Source organism: Falco peregrinus, chromosome 5, assembly GCF_023634155.1.
Source record: "Falco peregrinus isolate bFalPer1 chromosome 5, bFalPer1.pri, whole genome shotgun sequence".
Taxonomy (NCBI): domain Eukaryota; kingdom Metazoa; phylum Chordata; class Aves; order Falconiformes; family Falconidae; genus Falco; species Falco peregrinus.
Window position 1 is genome coordinate 27,576,787 of NC_073725.1, and position 21,825 is coordinate 27,598,611.

At 40.3% G+C, this 21,825-nt stretch overlaps 1 protein-coding gene across 3 annotated transcripts in view; it reads right to left on the minus strand.

Moving 5' to 3' along the window:
- Window positions 1–21,825, minus strand: part of RAMP3 (receptor activity modifying protein 3) — a 61,361-nt gene that overhangs the window by 21,530 nt on the left and 18,006 nt on the right. For 2 of the 3 annotated variants that reach the window (XM_005236026.3, XM_055805571.1), the window contains exons 2-3: window positions 15,245–15,274; window positions 12,467–12,599 (exon numbers count right to left, since the gene is read on the minus strand). In XM_005236026.3, coding sequence (XP_005236083.2) covers window positions 12,467–12,599; window positions 15,245–15,274 — 163 coding nt within the window. The remainder of the gene's footprint in view (window positions 1–12,466; window positions 12,600–15,244; window positions 15,275–21,825) is intronic. The other variant, XM_055805572.1, reaches the window with a different exon arrangement.

Below are 21,825 nucleotides of genomic sequence, written 5' to 3' on the forward strand. Positions count from 1 at the left end.
CCTGTGAAAGATTACAAACCCTTGCCGTAAGGAAGTTATTATGAGGTCTGTTAATGTTTTAAGTACTGTGACTAGCCAAGTAGTGGGTTTACTTTCTGAGCTTTTATCCAATTCCTCTTTGGATGATGAAAACTGTGACTTATTTTCACACCGATGTTAAAAAAGAAGTATTTTTTCCCTTGCATGGCAATAGTCAGAAGCAGAAACAACCTTACATCTTTATAGCTATTTTTTTGTAAGTAGTAACACTAATACCTTACACCCTGTATACTACATGTAAGCCTAGATATGTATTAGGTATATATACACTCCCCAGTAACATGATGCAAAAATCCACGACAGATTACAGCGCATCGTGATAAATTATACATAATATAGACCATCTTAAAATCATCCTGCTTTTTAAGCTACCTTCCTGCAGATAAAAATCAGACTCAGGGCCTCAGTGATAACTCCCAGTTCCACAGGCTTCATCATGGAGGCAGACACACAACCAGGTTCCAGATGCCAGAATGCTCATTTAAACATTTCTATGTCTATGATATAATCTAATACTCACCTTAAGATGAAATTGTACATTTTAGCAGTCAGTGAAATGTATGAAGAGCATTTGTATACCCAAGAGAAATGTCAAACATCAGTTTCTTGAAAGCTGAAAAGAAAGATACCCTTAATTGTTCACCTATGCACTATACCTTGGCAACCTTTGTTCTTTCCATGCCTTATACACTCAGCTCTGGTCACAGAGAAAATCTTCAACTTTAGAAAGCTGCTGTACCTCTACTGTTTTTCTTAACTGCTACAGTCATTTCATACATTGCCATCAAGTTTGTCAATGCAGCCAGCAACATATATGTCTGCCCTTTGCAAATTACACAAAAGGCTGAGGAAGGTGACTAACCTCCTTAAGAGTGCAGAACACTGCATGTCTTGTCTTGGAACTGCTTGGAAATGACTTTCCAACATTGAATTATATATTGTTTTGCAAAGATAAATAGAAGTGCCAGAGCCTTGTCAATTAGCCATGTAAAATACTGTTTTTCAAAGTTCATTATATAATAAATTTCTGTAATTGGAAGAAAACCCTGAATACAGAACAAATGGGTAGTATTAATTGATACCTTGTTGTGCTGTCAACAGTTAACGACATGACTTATACCACATGTAGCTTAAAGTAAGAAAATCTATTATTTTGTCTCTGTTGAGTTAATCTGGGTTAATAAATGTTTGTGGTTGATCTGTTTAGAAAACAAGAATGTAGAAACTGTCTTGTAAACCAGAAGACCACAAAAGTTTGTACTAAGTATTCATTTTCATAACACATTGATCTTCTTTTTCACTGCCTCTAAAAATATACTGGCTGTGATACGTGCATTGCATAATTGACATCAGTCTATCAGTTATGCCATGTTATTTTGCCACCAGGTAACTTTAGATAGAAATCTTATACATCGCTTATTTTGAAATACAACCTTTAATAATAAGCTCTATGAAAATTGTTTCCTGTTACTGATCCTGGCACAGTAAAATTCAAAGAGGGCATAAAAGGTGTTGAAAAGGCCTATCAGCAGTCATGAGATCTAACAGCAGAGTGCTTTCTAACATCACCTCTAAATTGCCTACATTATTTTTTGCAAGTGACTTTACTCAGTAGGAATATTGTCTATTTATATCTTGAACTATTTTTTCATTGACTTGGTAAAGTAAGCACTGACACACCAACCACACCTTGTGAGTGCACGCTACCAGTCATTAGTCCAATGCATCTACTGCAGTACACATCGATTTGACTCACACCACACTTGCTAAAATATTGTAACTGGTGTCTTCTGGTGACCTGAACTTCACCAGTGTTGAAAACTCTTCCAGAAGAAATTATCAATATTTACATTGGTGACCTTTTGGCAAATGCCAGATTTCACTCTCTTTTTGAAAACAATGATTCATGACAAGTAAATGTAACAGATGTCAAAACTCGCTGAAAAAAGCACTTGTAAAACTGAAATCCAATATTGAAGAGATTTCAGCTATTAGCAACAAAAAGGTCGTTCTTTTTCCCTACTTCGCAGCAGGCTCAGAAGATCCTTCACTTTTCTCACACTGACAACTTTAACAAAGATTTGCAAAATTCTTTGTAAATTGAAGAACAAGATTTGCTCTTAAGAGTCTTGTAGAGATGGAGAATGGGCTGCAAAAGCACACTATTTTGGCATGATAAATAACTCTCATTTTCAAAAAGGAAGACTCAGGGAACTACAGGCAAGTCAGTTTCACCCCCATGCCTGGCGAGATCATGGAGTAGACCCTCCTGGAAACTATGTTAAGGCACATGGAAAACAAGAGGTGACTGGTGACAGCCAATATGGCTTCACAGAGGGCAAATGGTGCCTGACAAATGTGTTGGGCTTTTACAACAGGGTTACAGCACTGGTGGGTAAGTGAAGAGCAACTGATGTCATGTATCTAGATCACGCAAAGCATTTGTCTGTCCCACAAGACATCCTTGTCTTGAAGATGGAGAGGCATGGATCTGATGCGTGGACCCCTCAGTCCTCGGATAAGGAACTGGCAGGATGGTTGCACTCAAAGAGTTACAGCCAACAGCTCCACATCCAAGGAGAGACCAGTGACAAGTGACATTCCTCAGGGATCAGTATTGGGACTGCCACTGTTTAACATCTTTATTGGAGAAATGGACACTGTGATTGAGCACACCCTCAGCAAGTCTGCTGACGACACCAAGCTGTGTGGTGCAGTCAACATGCTGGAGGGCAGGGATGCCATCCAGAGGGACCCTGGCAGGCTTGAGAGGTGGGCCTGTATGAACCCCGTTAAGTTCAACAAGGCCAAGTGCAAGGTCCTGCACATGGTTCCAGTCAATCCCAAGCACAAGTACAGGCTGGACAGCGAATGGACTGAGAGCAGCCTGAGGAGAAAGGCTCGGGGTTGTTGGTGGACAAGAAGCTCAACGTGACCTGGCAATGTGCGTTTGCAGCCAGAAAGCCAACCGTATCTTGGGCTGCATCAAAAGAAGATGGCCAGCAGGTCAAAGGAGGTGATTCTCTCCCTCTGCTCTCCTGAGACTCCACTTGCAGTGCTGCATTCAGGTCTGGGGCTCCAACATAAGAAGGACATGGACCTGTCGGAGCAAGTCCAGAGGAGGCCACAAAGATGATCAGAGGGCTGGAGCACCTCTGTTATGAAGACAGGCTGAGACTTGGGGTAGTTCAGCCTGGAGAAGAGAAGGCTCTGGGAAGACATAGCAGCCTGCCAGTACCTAAAGGGGGCCTACAAGAAAGCTGGAGACTTTTTATAAGGGCAGGTAGCAATAGGACAAGGGGGACTGGATTTAAACTGAAAGAGAGGAGATTTAGATTAGATAAAAGGAAGAAATTCTTTCCTTTGAGGGTGGCGAGGCACTGGCACAGGCTGCCCAGAGCAGCTGTGGATGCCCCATCCCTGGCAGTGCCCAAGGCCAGGCTGGACGGGGCTGGGAGCAGCCTGGGCTGGTGGGAGGTGTCCCTGCCCCGGGCAGGGGGGGCGGGAACTAGATGATCTTCAAGGTCCCTTCCAACCCAAACCACTTTATGCTTCTATGATGATATGATATAGTCATCATATTTTTCTCAATGGCAGACCCAGAGTCTCCAGTGGTTTAATAGGAATGAAACATTTATCCTTGATGAAGAACGAACTCCAATCATTTTCTCCACATTCCTCAGCCCTGGTACCCCTGAGTGCATGCTTTTGTAGACTGTGATTACAAAATGGATAAATAACAAATAAGATTGTTTTAGTCCACCAAATCTGAGCTCTTGAAAATTTGTGCATTTAATTCAGCGGCCTCCCAAAGGATTGGCAAATTTCTTCTTATCCTGTTCATTGAATCCATTTACTGGTTTCAAGGAAGCTCTTCAAAACAAGGTTTTCTTTGCAAAACCCAAAGTTTTTCAATGTCTAAAACAAAGCCCCAAGAAATCTCATCAGATGTAAAGCTGATAAGGCTTTGCTAGTTTGTAGGGTAGCTATTTCTATACCATGCTGCAGAACAGTGATGGGTTTGCATTTAGAAGCAAAATGGTCTGCAGGTCTTCATAGAATTCATAAATGCCAGTGTCCTTAATACATCATTAACATTCAGAAGTCATACTTAAGAATAACTCATTACAAAATTTATGTTCATGAATGTTTTTCACCGCCTTTCTGCATCATGTCAGGTGGCCACAGGACACACCGATTTAGCATTGCATCGCTGAAACTTTGCACAAAAGACAGAAAAATTATTAGAAACTAGTGTCCAAAGGCTTATAGCCTCATTTGGAACTATCAAATATAGATTTCATTTTCACAGGCATGAATTGCATAAAATGTCTTTCCCTCACCTATGTAGTAAAGAAGATAAATTAGAACTGTGTGAAGTAACCGTATTTCAGCCTCTGCATCTATCAGGATGAAAGCAATTATGCAGTAATGGAGTATTCTTGCTTCGTATGAAATCCTGGTCTCTGAATTCAAGCTAACCACTTAATTCACACCCATCAGGACATACTCTTATCTACAAAATATAAAACAAAGCCAATATATTTCATATGAAAGTAATGGAGATTCACCCGAAATGCAGCTCCTCTTGAAGATATTCTAATACAGCCTCATTCAGGAACAAGCTGTGTCTTTGCATTAACTTCCCAGCAACTTTGTGGCTCAGACGGTTGATCCCAAACAGCAGGTGAATGTACACATTTTCAGCACAGCCCTCCCTGTGGCAATCTGGTGAGACTTTATAAACCGTAGGGTTCTTTTCTTTCCAATTTTTTAAATAATAAATGGCAAACATTATTATTTCTGCAAGAAAAAGCTGTGATTGTCAGCTACCAGCATGATGGCAACAAAACTGCTCAAATATGACATTCTTTTCCATTGTTGTACTTGCTTGCACCTAACCGATTTGTAAGCTGCTTTGCTTTGCTTTTCAAAAGGCAGGCATGAGTCACAGAAGGAAAATAATATGTTCTTGGGGGTAATTATCACCAGCCTGGTTTTGCCACTGCTGCCATGACCTCCAGAAGTTTTTAGAAGGACTTTTTAATATAAAATTACTGTAATTTTTTATATGAAAAGAGGTGAAAGCAATACATGGGTAGAAAGGACTGCATTTCACTGCAAGTTTAAAAAAAAGCAGCAACTGTATCTGTATGGGAAGTCCAAAGGAAGACCATCCTATCGAAGAAGAAAATGCTACCACCAACCACAGCCATCCTTGTTCTTCTATACCCCACCAAACACTTCATGGTAAATAACGTTTCTTCAACATTCCTTCACAGAGACACTAAACTGACAAGGAATATTTTCTTCTACAAAATCTGGACTGACAAAACTGGGAGGAGTTACAGCTGGGTAAATAAGGAATTTTGGTTCCCTTCCCCAGTAAATCTTTGAGGAAAAAAAATGAATTACTCTTCAGAGGCACAAAGAATGTTAGGCGAAAGTACTGCAGAAAATAAGCTGGAGAAGACCAGGCAACAATACAGTGAGCTTTTGTTGTGCAAGCACATTTGTGATTTGCAGCATTTTACCATGACTTTGACTAAGGTACAGCATAACCAATGTCCCAGTCTATCTACTGGGATATAAATCCTAACACAGACACACACACTCCAACGTGGCACAACTGAGGAAGAGTGGAATTGCCTTTCATCACTACTATTCTGGATCTAAAATCCCACATGTGCTGGCCACTCAAAGGTCCAGCTCCAGGCAGCCCCAGTTACTGTTTTGTGTGAGAAAATCCCATGCAAAAATCCAGAATTTAAGCTTTTCTGATAAAGTTTAAAAGAATGAACCAAAGGTATCTGCTTTCTAATTGTGAGGTGCATTACTGTGGGAACAAATTAGCTCACGCAAATCAGCACCTCACCTCAGGTACAAAACAAACCCAGTGGTCTGTCTGAGGTTTTCACAGTACATTCCTCATCTACAGATGTTTTGACATTAGCAGCTGGATGCAATCAGCATCTAGATCAGACTTCCTGCAGCAGTCAATGGGGAAGATGAAAAAAACTTATACAACTGACCAAGAAAATGATTCAATTTGGAGGGCTCTTACATACACGCTCCGCCAGCAGAGGTTATTAGCTCCAGGCTTGAAGAACTGGATTATTTGAATAATTTCATCTTGGATTGCACACATTTCTTCCAGTTTGCTCTCCCATTGATCTTAATGTCATCTGGCTTTCTTTTATATTTTACTATGTTTCTTTGAAAACTAGGCGTTTTTATTATTAGTTTAGTTTAGCTGGGCCAAGCTGTAACAGGCAAAACCTCCATTGAATTTAAAATTGAGCAACAGCTTTAGGATTACTTTTCCAGAAGATTAGATCAATTTTGGCTCGAGTCATACACATCTTTTTTTCCTTAATTCCTTTTTCAAATCTTCAACATCTGTGCAGAACATGGGTGGACTCCTGAGTCATCTTCAATGGGACTGAAGGCTATTGCTTCTGTTTATAGAATTTGTTTTTGATATAAAGAGTTCTAGGAAATCTACACTGAGGCTGTACAGAAATCGAAATGGTTGTTCAGCATGGGGACAGATCTTGGACCACACTCACAGCAGTCGAGGGAATTCCACCAGCTACACACCTACTTGCAGTGGAACAGCTTCAGACATAAAGTTAAAATAAAAATTTTGTCCTGTCCTATTCTGCTAAGGTCTGAAATTTACAACTTTGAAAAAAAAAAAACAGAATTTTAACAACCTCCAGGTGCCACAGAGCAGTGCCACACAGCTGCTGCCTCACAGCACATTAGGGGCTCTCTGAACCATGAAGACAGGCTTGATGAGGTAGAAAGAAATGTAGGGATTGCAGGAAGAAGCCTGTTGCAATCAATTCTTTTTAAAAGCCAGATCTTAACGCGCATTACATGCTACTTAGCTAGAGCTCTCTTCCAAAACACAAATTGCTATTTCACCCTCAACCTCTCGATTCACAGCTATTCCTTGGCTGGCAAGCTCTGAATGATCAGCTGGGAGCTCCCAGGGTAGCAGGGATGCGAATGGTGAGATGGCAGCTACAACTGCAGTATTGGCTTGAAATAACAGAATGCCTTGCACTGAAATGGATGACGCTTGAGTAGGTCAAAGATAGCAATCAAATCCTACATTCCAGTCCAATAGCAAACAAATGTCACTGAGGCTGGTCTGTCCCCCCAGGAAGCGTTTAGAGGACTGGAAACACTGGAAAATAGATATCAAAGCACTACCTTTCAGATATTAAGTTATCAACTGTTACTTCATGTATTGATTCAGCTAAAGAAAAGCACTCTGTAGTTTGCTTTGGATCAGTGAGAAATTAGCTTGGGGATGCACTTTAGACAACTCCAAGCTGGCATGCCTGGAAGAGACTCAGGTTGAGAGAGGACTGTCGGAGTGACAAGATGCCTAGGGATACAACTGAATACGTGTGCAGCAAAAGCCATGTACAAAACACATAAGCATCCATTTCCCTTTGGTTAAAGGAAGATATCTGAAGGAAGATCACCTTCTGGGCTCATTTGCGATGACTGTCCCTAACGACTTCAGAGGGACTGATCAGCTCTACTCAGAGACAGAAGGATGCTCTCTTCACTGTATCTTTCCCTGTCCCTGTTCATGCAGCATCCCGCCCTTGTTTTGATTTCCTGATACACTTGCCTGAGTGATGGCAGTAGTGTCAGGTTCTTTAGCAGCATCTCCTGCTCAGTGCCCCAGACACAGTGTGCATCTTCTACCTGAAACAGGTTCCTTTCTGACAGCTGAGAAAATTAAACATTAACCCGTAACATCTGTATCAAAAAGGAGGTAGTCTATGACTAAGTATCTATGTAATAGTCATCTTCCCTCTTCCATTACAGACTCCTTCATTATTACTCTGCATTCTTACTGCCCAAGAGTTTTTATTGCAGAAAAATTGCAAGCCCAAATCAGTGATAAGAGGCCCACATACTCCTAAACAGAGGGGGTGCTTGGTGGTATGTTCAACAAAGAGTATCAGAGAGCAGTGCCACTAGCCCCATTGCTACCACTGAAAAGACATCAATGTTAGACATAATGATGTAATAAAATCAGGAAAGGTAATCGACTTGTGCTACAGTACGGTTTAAAAAAAAAAAGTCCAAATTAAGTGCTGGCTTTGAATGGAATTACTGGATGCCCTTGTGAAAAAAAGTATTATAAACGTCTATAAGGAATGCAACACAGGATTAACCGATAGCAAAGACTGAAGCTAATCTCACAAGACTTGATATCATATGCCAAGTAAAACTTTCGAATTAATCAAAGCTCTTTACATATGTCTCTTTTTTTGGTATACTGGGTACTAAAGCTTGTTGCATCAACATGCCATATAAATATGTATTTCTTACTTCGACAGCGTTTGCTCTCACAGCAGCTAATCAACCAGAAATACATATATGGAGTCCAAAACACATTCTTATGGATTTTTCAAATTAGTCTTTTGGGGCTTCTGTGTCCCTATGCTTCCTTATAATCACTGTATTTCATTCATTCTTGTTTGAAGACTGAATGTTCTATCAAACTTTGTTTAAAACATTTTTGATGGAAAAAAAACCACATTAAAAATGAATGGTAGCCCTTGAATTGAAAATAAATGGAACTTGAAAAGTAACGATAAAGTATTTGCCATAAATGGAGGGCAGTTGCTAAAGTTTTGGCCCAATATCTCCATCAACCAAGTGAAGCAAACAAATAATTTTTGCTTAAATATGCAAATAGCATAGTAAATGGTGAAGAAAGAGTAGAAGATGTAGATGTAGTTACACAGACTGACTTGGATGACTTACAAATATGGACTTCTCTACATCATATGCATTTTAACAGTGGTGAATGCAAGAAGATAGGTCCATAAAAAAAATAATGTACATCACACTTAAAAGTCCTTCTCAGTATGACTTGAAGTCATGTACAACTTGTAGAGCATGTCCTCCTGGAATGACTAGATGGCTAGGAAGGTTAATGCAATAAACAAATATTTTGGCAGAAGAAAAATGTTGAATACCCAGCAGGATTAGAGGAAAAAATAGGGCGTCTATACATAATACTGTGCCAACTTGCCAACTACTGCTGTGTGAAACATCCAATTCTAGACTGGAATCCACTCTCCAAAACAAAAGCTGCCACAGCTTGCAAAGGGTTCAAAAAATGTGAAATACACACGTTGGCATGATAGGCCGTAAAACTTTGATCTTAATGAATAAAAAAAAAAAAAGAGTGATTGAGAGGTGACTTGTTTGTATTTAATTGGGAAAAAAGGATTTCTGACAACAGAAAGAATTTTACTTTATCAGGGAAATATGTAAGAAGGTATAAGCACCAGGAAGTGGAGTCAGGCAAACTGATAAGAAATAAGACACATTGACTGTGAACAGTGAGCCCTTTGGAATAATCTGTCTATAAATGTGATGGATCAATACTAATTTCATATCTTTTAAATGAAGAGTTGATGCCTTCCCATGAGATACTCGCTCACTCTTACAGGGTCTAAAATAGCGACTGCTGGGCAGATTGCGTGGCCTTTATCATTCAGCAGTGCAGCCCAGATGGCCATAGCCATCCCTTTACTTCCTAGCCTTTCAGTAATTCTGAGGCCACTCTCAGAAATGTTTGGGAAATGGGGACACAGAAGAGAGAGGATACCAGTGCTTGAGAGCAGGCCAAAAGCTTAATGAGCTGCTGAGAACTGGCATTCGCTTATTTCAGTCCCCTATTTCCATAGGGGTTAGGGCTGGGAGAGACATGAAGATTTGTTTAGAGACTGTTTGTTCTAGCTAAATTGTTTCTAGGATCTAGTTAGAAGTATTTAGAAAACCCTTTCATTAGCCAAGAATAGAAAGTAAGCTAGCAACTACAATAAGCAGCATTTTTTCAGGTTCATGTAAGACAGCTCTGGGTACTCCCATCTTCATCTGGCTGCTGGCTTCAGGAATTAGTCATACCTGGCCTCTCAACTATGGTCCCATTGTAACCAGACCAGGATTTATCGCCTAGAGCACAGTGAAAAAAATCTAGCCGTTAATAATGGGCTTAAGTTTGTGGACAGTAGCAGATTTTACATATTTAGCCGCAGTTGCTAAATACTAATAATATACAGAAATAATAATTATTAATAATACCAAAATATAATACAGATGCTGTTATATATTATAGACAATACAGAAACATATATCATATACACTATTATAAGTATATATAAAATCACAGAAATCTTACACAATAAAAATAAAAAGCTTTCTGTAATTTCCAGTCTTCTGGCAAACAAAAGGTCTATTTGCTTTTGTTAACTCCCCATCGCTTCCACCCACACTTCAGCCTCTGCTTGTTCACATGCCAGGTACCGTAATTTCCTGCCATTTAAACCACCAAGTTGCATTTCCATCTTCAGGGCTCCCTCTGAATAGCCTAAAAGCATCAGCAAAACTGTGACCAGCAGATCCCCTCCTCTTCTGTCAGTTAATGTCTCCAGTTGTTTTTTGAAAGTTTTACCTTTCTTGTAAGGTGTTTCTGGTTGTCCTTTATATTCCAGCGTCCAAGCCAGAATCACTGAAACCCATCACATCTCAATGACTTAAAATATTTTTAAATCCCACTTCGATCCTTCATCATATTTAAGCTTTCAACTACCTTTGGACAGTATGAGCCATGGTGTCTGTATCCTAATTTCTGCATGAATTCTCACACAAAAATGCAAAAACTAATAGGGAAACTTTCTCCTGACAGTGCTTCTGTAAAACTTCACCTGAATTTTTACAGTTTATATCTGATTACATTTCCAGAAAGATCACTATCAGTCATGGAGGCTAAAGCTCTTACATTGGTTTCCAGTACCAGGTCCCACGTGAGAGCCTCTTCTGTTTAAGATGTTTTTTAAAGAATATGAGTTTTTTAAGAATAAAGTTAAGAAGTAATGGAGCCACCAGAAAATCTTACAGTAGAATTAAGTTACAGTAAATTGAAGTCACTGAGACCTCTCCCGTGACTGTTCTGCCAAACAGTGAAGCAATGCAGGTAATTGCTATTTACAGTCCCATAACCAAGGACAGCCATTTATCCTGAAGAGCTAGAGCTCCTCCATAAAACAGAATTTACAAAAGAAGCAGATTTCCATAACCATTACATTTTGATATAAGATACACAGCCAAATTTTGCAAGGTCATTGTAAGTGAAAAGCACCATGCAGAAATCACTCTGAAGAAACGGCTTCCTTTAACTCCACGTTAACTCCCTCTCCGATCCTGCCTCACAGGAGGTGACACAAAAAAGGAGACAAGACCAATGATCGTATGAGACAAGAACATGTCTGGGGCTAAACGAGACAGTACCAGGCATGACGACAGCTAGCTTGTGGCTACCCTGCCTCAGGAGCACCCCCAAAACCGCACCACTTTCAAACCCAGGAAGATGCTGTGCTCCAGACAGGCTGGTACCACACCAGCCAGCACTAATTCACTTGAGCCTTGTTTTCTGAAGAGCTGAACACCTGCAGTTTGCTCTGATATCAGCTGGTGTAGAGGGTACTCAGCACTTCCAAAAACTAAGCATTGTACGTGAGCAGGCATGATCTGAAGAAGCAGATGCTCCACAAAGCCAAAAATGGCACCAATTACACAAGTCTATGAGTTTCCTCCAAAGCAGACTTCGAAGTGTGCAGCTTTATAGAGAGGTGTTTAAATACCTCCAGCAACTGCAGAACAGGAGTAAAGATAAGAAAAAAATAATGCCACCCTCGCTATGGTCATTCTTGCCATGTTTTAGCCATCCAAACAAAATAAGGGGTGCTCACGCTCTCCACGCTATTTGGCAGGCAAGGAAACAAACTGCAGCAGGTCCAACAGAACAAGTCATTTTACATTTGGACCAAACTATTTCACACGCGAGGTGCATCTTTGAAACAGCATGTGCAGAAATGTTCCTGTTGTCTTACTGAAAAAAGGAAATCGGAGGAGGGAACTGCATTGCTGCCAACACAGAGAACAAAATACTGTGACTCTAAAAGCATAGTGGTTTCACAGGAAAAAAAAATTGCCTTAAGTAACAGTTGCCTAAGATGCACAGAAATACAGATTAGATATAAACACAACTGCCTGAGGTAAAAGCAATAGCAGCTAGTATTGATTAGCCCACTGGTTAGTTTTCATTAGTGGTCTATTTTGTGCACTCTTCAAATTAAGAGCTGGTGTCTCTGTGCACATGTGGCTGCATTGCAGTGACCAAAGAGCTACAACTTAGCCCTTTGCAACAGGGAATCAAATACAGGAGGATTTCAATTTAGCTGGAACGCAAACATTTCACATGCACGAGATATATATTAGGGATGTAGGTATTACAGTTTTCTTGGTATTTGAGGTGATCCTTTTTTTAAAAGGACAAACAGCTTTAGAGGTGAGAACTATCAAAACCAAAACTAACTCTTACATGATAAATTCTGTCAGGTTGCACCATTTTTTAGAGTCCACTTTCTTCATCATCTCTTCAAATGATTTTCCACAGGCAGGTAACTTTTCTAACATGAGCGATTCATTGCAGAGATGAGTCTGTTGACGTGCACCTAGGTAAAATCAGAAAGCACCTTAAATTTCCAACATTGAAATAGAAGAAGCATGAACACATCACTCACAAACTCCTTCACATAACTCTGCTTGCCGCTTAGATTGTTGTAAACCTAACACACAACTTTCTCAACAATTTTAGAAAACAGGTAAAATATACCTTTACATATTTTTTTAAAAAATATAACAGTATAAAATATTACAGGTTACCATACACAGTATTATCTTTTAGACCTAGCACAGAGGAATCTACCTAGTCACTTTTCTAACGTTACTTAGGTTCTACTCGCACTAACTTACTGACCATATACCTCTGTCTAGAAAGTACCTCTCAAGCTCACACAGACACATCCTGTTCATCCCTCCACGCAACTATACCACTATAAATCCTCCTCAGCATCAAAAACATTTCTATATCTTAGCAGCTACAGGGCTTGAATTCCCACAGTCACAATTAAGCTTTTTCCTTAGCATATCCACTAAAGGAATTATTTACCGTTATCAGATGTTGGTGTTGCAGCATACAGCTACTTGCAAAGCAAGAGTTAACCTTGACTTGAGCAAGTCTGTATCTTTTGCAACTTGTAATGGCAACTCAAAAATCTTTAGTCAAAGGTTTTTTTCATGCAGCTCAAGTGTGCATTGGAATACAAAGATAGTATTTTGCTATTTCTATAATTATTTCAGAATTTTAATTTTATTATTCAGACTAAAGTATTTGATTTTAATAAGGCTGAAACATTTTGTTTTGATTAAGCAGTTAAATGTCTTGCTTTACTTTTATAAATGCTGCTATTTTGATTGTTCTTCCGTATAACAAATGCATACATTTTGTAGAACATTAAAAATTACCTGTAAGTATATGTATGTCAACATACTTAACAGAAATGCCAAAATTAGTCAAAAAAAAAAAAAAACCCACCAGTGCGATTTCTTCTCTTTACAGCAGCACAAATCTGAGAAAAGGATTTACCTGAAAAAACTGCAACTCTAACAAACCCATGTGTCAGGCAACCCTCCTGAGAATTCTGGAGGAACAACTTCTATTAAGCACAAAGCCATGAAGAACATACCACTTTGTCGTTCTTTAACCATAAAAAAAATAAATCTAAGTACAACCAGGTTTTGCACCTTTTTCATCCAAATTACGTTTTCACTGAGACCCTATTTATATCAGGGAGATTAGGTATTTCTTTCTCTTCTATTAATTACTTTGAAAGCAGGATCCCATCATCACTGAAAAAAGTTCTAATTTTCTGTGGGGACAACCAGACACGCTGCCAGGCAGAGCAAGGTCAAAGGTGTGCGAGCTTTGCTCTGTGAGAAGTCAGGCACAGCCCTCACTCCCAGCAGGGCACTGTTCTTCACTATCTAGTCCAAAAAAAACTAAGGCAAGATGAGCGTTTTCAGGCTTCACATCACGACACAGCCATCAGTCAGAAACCTCTCTCCAAATGGAGTGTGTGACAGGAGGACAGGCCACAGCGCACGTGAAGTGCCTTGCTCGGAAGAAGGTGGCTCCCCCAGAGCCTGGGCAGCCGGGCCTTACGATTTAGGTCCAGCCATCGCAGCTAACTGCTTAGGGGGAGGTCACCCACTCAGTGATGCCACCTGCCAAACAAGAGATGGTCATCACAGCTGATGGAAGAAATACTTTGCTTTCACCTGCTTCCCAAGAGCAGCAGGCCTACAACTGGACAGCCTACAAGGCCCTAACATTACCATTTCACACAGACCCTGAACATCTCCAGGCTCACTGGGACCAGACTCTTCCTCCTCCATCATGTCTGACTGACAGAGCTCTTCAAGCTGATGCTAAGCCTTCACTCATGTCAGAAAAAAAAAAAAAAAAAAAAAATCAGAACTACAATTAATCACCAGTGATATAAATGGTGAAAGTTATGAAGTGGGAGCAGCGTAATTTTGCCCTTGGGAAGTTAATACGACCGTGTGGACCCTGGCTATTTAAGAGCTCCCACCAATTCATCTGGCAGCCGTAGCAGCTGTAAGTTACACTTTCCACAGCCAGATCTGCAGATGAATGCTAAAACTCCACAGAATTAAAAACCAGATATGAAAACTGCATAGCTGGCAACTTAAATCCTGCGCGGATGCTTTCACAAAAGTTAAGCAAAGCTGCCTTCCCTGGCAGGGTATTCTAAACAGCCAGCTATCACTTGATTTACTACCCTATAAATCCAACAGAATACAAGTTTCTCCTCCATTACGTCATGTGTACTGACAATTTACTCCAGCCCCTTCCCAGCAGTGTGTTTAAATGGATTTTCCATGGCCTTGGTGGTTTTGGTTGCCTCTCTTTAGAACTTTAGTATTTTGCAGTTATAGAAAGAGCTCTGATAGAGTCGTACGACAGGAACAATCTGATGACACAAGAGTTTCTGTCTAAATCCCTGGCCAAAGGGGTTCAAAATTATAAATAATTTTACAATTTTACCACCACTATTGAGACTGACCTTTACAAAACACTACAACGCTCTCCGTTCATACATGCCAATGGACAAGACCAGTTGTAAAAAATATGTGACAGTTGACTAATTGCAATGAGATAGGGTGGAAGCCCTTCTCAAATGACTGCCATTAACAAAACAGAAAAAGAAGTCTGAATTGTAGAAGTAAAGCTCACCTGTGAATCCAAGCGTCATTAGACCATTAACTAGCAGGAGGGGAAAAAAAGAGAGAGATGAGTTAGATAACTCCATACTATTATATAAAAGAATTAGCGCAGATACAAGCAAACTTGAACATAATTTAGGTTTCAACAGAATACTCAAAATGTTCAATTGAACATTAGTTTCAGTTTTAAAAGAGTGTGTCTGAACGGAAAAACCAACATTTAGAGAACATTATGTTTTCAAATCCTTTTTTATCTATCCTTTAAATGGCTGAGTCATACAGAGTTGTTATGGGTCTGTCCACACCACTCTTTCCTGTAGCTCACAACATTAAGGATTAGGGACAGGGAAATTTTTACTTTATGCTTCCTGAGAGTTAAAAAGTTGGAGAAAATAACCCATTTGCTCAAAATGTAGGTGAACTGAACATTCTAAAGTGCAGAGGGGAAAAAAAAAATAATCCTTTTGCTATTAAAATGAAGTGAGCACAAAATTATAAGTGTGTACTCCATTAATTTAGAAATGTAATGCTGTATTTAGTGGTCTTCGCCTTTTACACAGTGAAGTCATGCATTTTGAAAAACATCACGTTCAAAACCTGTAAGCTTCTCATGTGGATGTTACGCTGACACAGGTGTGCCACAAGAGCATCCAAACGGAAACAGAGACTATGCCAACAAAAGGACTCTTCTGATCAGCTATCTGCAGTACATCCAGATGGCTTCAATTAACAGAAGACCACTGTGTTCACACAGCTCCAGCCACACTTAGGATTTTGCAAATACAGCTAAGATGGATGTGGCTTCAATTATTTCTGGTGTCCCACTGAAAAAAAATTAAAAAATGCTGACAAATCTTTATAGTGTTACGCTTGCATCAGAAATGAAATGAGTAATTTCACACAGATGGGTGCCCCCTACCCCTTGTTTATACCCTACACATCAATCCAGTAAAATGAATCGTGATACACGTAGCAGAATGTCAGTCTCAATCATATTGATCTAGACTGTGCCGTCATTGAGATACACCAAGCTCTCAACTGAGTTAAGTGCAAATTGTTGCATACACACAACTAAGAATTCAGACCCTCCTAAGGAACGTATTTTTCATCCAGACAAGTATTAATGTCTGTCTCAGTTACTAACGAGCCAGAGCGTACTGAAACACGTATCAGAAAATTGTGTGGCATCCAAACACACAGAGCTGAAATTCCATTATACACTCCGATTGCTGCAATCTCTTTCACAAATAGAACGCTTTTCTTTCCAGGCTATTAGCTGTTATACTAGTAAATACACTTGAATCACTGGGTAGGTTTTTCTTTAACCCTCACTTGAAAATGTGTCTTATCAACTGCAGAAAACTGAAGATCAAATTAAAAGCACATCCTATACGAGGAAGCCAAATCCACCCATTCTGAGGAAACAGTCTAGACGCACAGATGCTCGCCCTGAGGACCACAGACTGCACCTCCAGTTCTTATTCTATCAATTCCTATTGCCGATCTCTAGAGCCTTCATAGTTACTGCTGCAGTAATCCTCATGAGACCACGGTGAGGCAAATAAAACAGGATTTACAACCAGACAGAAGCAGTAAGAGAAAATGATGCATCCATGTTTTATAGACAAGAGGTTTTGTGACCCCAGCGCCAAGCAGGGCAGCTGTGATAAACCAGGTACCAAATGAAGGCTCACAGGTGCATGCTCACAAATTCCCCTGCTCACAGGAAAATGTACTTTTTGCATTTTCTGATCTGCTCATAACAAAATAACACGGGATATTTTGTACCTTTCCTCTCAATAGCTTTTGAGAGCTTGAGAAAAGACTCTCAACTTTAGAGAAGGGTAAAACAACAGAGACCACTACGTGCTATCATACCCACCTTCTCCTTGTTTTCTTTACTCCTAGATATTCAACTCATAACAAAGATTTAATTAGGAGACTAGAGCCTGTTTGCTGTGCTAGTTTACACAAAAAGTATGTCCCTTCCAGCAGCAATTTTAAGAAGGGGTAACCTCTTCTTATTTCTTGAAAGGCTGATGCCATCACATCTCATTAGAAGAGACACAGGGGAAGCAAAGCGGGTCACAGTGTTGGAACATGTTGTCATGATCCCTAAATAAACACTTGCCATACACTCCTACCTGCACCAAAATTTAAGGGAGGGAAAATGAGGTTCAGTTTAACTGTACCAGTTGCCTGCAGGTTAAATCATGTTAATACTGGACCACAGCAATGGCCTTTAACTTTTATTTTCTCCATAAACTGTAGCAGCATGTATGATTGCCCCTAGCATTACTGCAATCAGATGTGAAGGGCCCAACCAGCTTGCAGCCAGAGCAAGAGGTGAAGGAAAGCACCATCAAATGAAAGATGGAGAAAAATAGCTTTGAAAAGCCTTTGGAAAGAAGAAGAAAATATGAACACAATAGAATAAAGTAATAGAAAATAAGAAAACCAAGAAAAAAACATTTTTTTATTAACAACCTACTTCAAAATCATGTCTATGAAAAAAAAAAAATCTGATCCTGAACCTTCACTGCAGTCTTTTATTATCTACTTTCTATTCTCCTTTTGTAAACAAGACATTCTTCTGACATTAAAAAGGGAATTCATAATGGGATTTACAGCAATAAGTGTCCTATAATTTGTATACACTTCTGTTTTTCCATGAAATGGATAAATATTTCTCAGTGTTTATTCTTCTGCTATATTATTCACTGGTAGTTTTTTCCAGAAGCTAAAAAGTAGCACTGCAAGTCTTTGCATCACAACTACTTCATAAACCTGAAGCAGCATATGAATTGCTGTGTGTTCTTCCTACTGCACGTTCCTCCAAAGGAGGAATAAGAATAATTCTGAAAACCTTGTGTGGGTATATAAGAGGGAAATGCTAGATTATTATTTTCCCTTGCCTGAACATTTCTTCAGGATACTGCAGTTCCTGACAGGATAGCAAGACTTTTAAGCAGCTCCAATACTTTCTCAGAATACAGGCATCAAATAATTCTTGTTTTACCTGACCACTGCATGCAGTTTTTCACCAGCAATTACAGCACTGTAATCCTATGTATATTCTTCAAAATTTCTGAAGCCTGATTCAAAACCATATTTTTATCAATCATAATTTTCATAAGAAAAAAAAAACATATAATGACCTCAGATTTAACCTGCTCAGATTAAACCTCAAGACCCTGCTTCTACACATCTTTTTCAAGAAAATCCTGCCAATTACCATCATGTAATCTTTAACTATATGTCAGGACATCAGATCTATATTGGAAATTATGCACTAAACACCTGTGTCTCTGCAGAATCTTAAGCTTTATTGACAGTGGCACGTAACTGTGCAAGAACTGCTCTGCCATACAGTTCATGAAAGCAATTAAAACCAAAGTTTGACATGGCAACTGCTGCTCCAGAGTCACCAATGATTTATTGGAAACACAGGAGAGAGATTAATACTCCATTAACGTCATTTTGCCATACCGACCAAATCTCCTTACCCACATTTCTTTTATAAATCTGATCTTAAATACTGAACAAATCGATCTTACTGAAGTGTACCAACATTTCTCCAGGTATTTAAATGTTACATCAAGGTACCCGTTGCGTAGGTGGTATTAAAGATCGTTATATTCACCAATCTTATGTAAATCCCAAGTTATACCATTACAGGTTTTCTGGCAGGAATGCACAGACACTTCAGGGTATCTAATGCATAAGCAGCTCCCATGGAAATCCCCCATGCTCTGACACAATGCCAAGAGGCATCCTACTGCAACAGCACAACACTGGTTACAACTGGGGAAGGGTTTCTTTACGTGTCTTCCTGGCCATTTACGAGCACAAGAGCCTCATTTTACTAAGGCCTGTATGAATACAAAAGGAAAAGATGAACCGACACAAGCATCACGTGGCTGCCTTCCAAAGACTCCTCTACAAGCCCTCTATGGGGGGCAGGTCAAACGTATGTGTCTATGACACCTCAGACTCTGAAAAGGCTGAGCAATCCTGCAACTTGATGGAAAAGCCCACAAAGGTCCCCACGAAGGTCTGGGCTTTCCTGTTCTGAATAATAGGACTGTAAGACAAAAAAGTTTCTTCAAATCTATTTCATCAAACCCCCTTTTTTCCCTGCACAATCTCTATACTCAGCTTCAGCCAAATACTGCTCGTAAGCATTTCTCAAAGGCACACAAAGCACTTCTCTCTGTTCCAGTTTTGCATCCCATTGGGGCACACAGTTTGGTATCACCCACTTGACCACTCTACTGGCAGAAGGGGCACGGGCGGATCCAGTAAGGATATGGCCAGGGAGCTGGGAGTGCAGAAACTGCCCCCAAACGTAAGAGAAACAGATCAAAGAACTTGCCATTTCTGGCCGTGCAGCTAAAAGCCAAGGTTTGCTACACCAGCCGTTTGGAGCAAAGGGGCTGATCCCTTAGCTAGCACAGAAGGGCACCCATTGGGTTTTGAGCATCTCAGCCCGCTGAGGAGCTGACAGACATATGTTGACTTACCAGACACGATAACTGAGTTACTAGAACAGATTTACCACCTGCAGTGCCACGGCCTCACATGTGGACAGGTAGTTAACTCAGGAGACAAGTCTTAACACAGATCACTTCTTACAGGGCTCTAGAAGCTTGAAGCAATGTATTTCTCAACAGCACACAAGACACCTTCATCAAGTGCCATAGGGAGCTGGCTGGTCCTTCTTCTGCTGCATCCTCTGCTCAAGGATCCAAGCCTTTATGCTTACTGTCCTTGCAGGCCAAACTCGTAGCCCTACAACTGCAGCTCCAGGTTATTCCTTAAATGAGAAATTACTTCTCTGAGCCCAATTCTTATTCCAGCTAATTACACCAGGTAGTTAAACCCTCAAGAGAGATAATAAAGTGATAATATAACATGAAAATGCTCTATAGATAGGCAAAATATAAACTTCTGCTATGAAAATGTCTGAAACGCACTCGGGGGGGAAAAGTAAATTTGGTGATGAGCTGGGGCGACCCCAGCACTGTAACCCAAGGCAGGCAGGGCCATGGGTGGGAAACAGGCTTTACCGCTGGCTCCAGCGTGGCAGGGGATGAATCGGGGAGGGCAGGCAGCAGCAGCAGGAGATGGGATGGGAGACGTGTTGGCCCAGTTGGTAGGTCCAGAGCACATACAGGGAAACAGCCAGCAAGCCAGGACAGCTTACGGTGTGGCTCAGGGCACAATGGGAACCCAGGCAGGGGGGCACTCAGTGGGGCTGGGCTGTTCAGGGTGCTCTTAATGCACTGAGGGTCCTGACAGTAGGTCAGCAAGCGGCAGCCAAAGCACAGCCCTCCACCTGTGCTTAACAAAACAGATTCAAAAACTAGTCCAGATGGAGACCTCTGCCTGCTACACCACGAAATGTATATTTACAGGGAAAATTAAACACTTTTCTGAGATGGCCCACCATCACAGAGCAAGCTAACAGGAATGATTGTATTGCTTCAAGTCTGCAGGCTGTTATAAAAGCACAGAAAGGAAAAATCATGCTTTTGGTACAAAAACTAAAGTCCCACCTGCCAGTCCTTAAATATCCCTTTCTACAATACATAAGGCTCAGAAGGTCATCTTTTGTTCTGAGCTACTAACACAGTCCCTTTGACACTTTTCTTTATAAGAGGAGTGGGATGGGGAGGGGGGACAGGGGCAGGACGCAAGAACATCACCACATAGTGTGAAAGCAGCTGAGGAAATGAAGTAACTGAAGTTCACGGAGCCGGGCAATGACAGGAACTCAACACAAAGGAAGGATGCCAGGAATAAACAGAAGCTTGCAATAAATATAGTACTTGAAAGAAGTGTTACACTTGCATTCAAAATTGACCCAGAAAAAACATACCTCAGCATGTGAATGGGCAGGAGCAAGGTAAACCTGTTGGCAGGGTGGATTGATCTGTCCCTGTGTTCAAGAAGTTATGTAGAGAGCTAGCGTAACGTGGAAGTCAGCATCCCATTATCCCCTGCTTCGATGCTGAATCCTTTTTAACACCTTTGTTTTTTTCCCCCCATTGTGTCCATGGTATGGAAAACATCTATTAGCCATGGAAATGTAATATTCAAAACTAAAAGTGCAGTTCAGTGCTGTACTTTATCACAGTTTGAAACATTACATTATTGCTCTGGAATTGGTAAGGTAATTTCAGACAGTTAACAATTTTGGGCATTAGAGTCTTCTTCCTGCAGAACAAGAAAAGCATGAAAAGAAGCAATTTAAGCTTTTTCATTTTGTCAGTGCAAATCAACAGGGAGCATTACTGAGGGCATCAACTGTTCAGTCTCATGTTGGTTCAGAGTTCCCCAGCTTTCTAGTGACTGCAAAGAAATGTGACAATTATTCTGAACTCATACTTCAACTGGGAATTTTTCAGAGCAGGAATACAAATTATTGTCCTTTACATTCCTTTGTGAAGGATTCTTAAATCCCTGCTGGCAGCACATAAATAATGCTTCGCAACTTCTGAACAACCTATGTCTACTTCCAGAGGTGTTGAATGGATTTTCTGCTACTTTGAAACCAGTATGTTTTATTTAAATAAATATATGACCAGT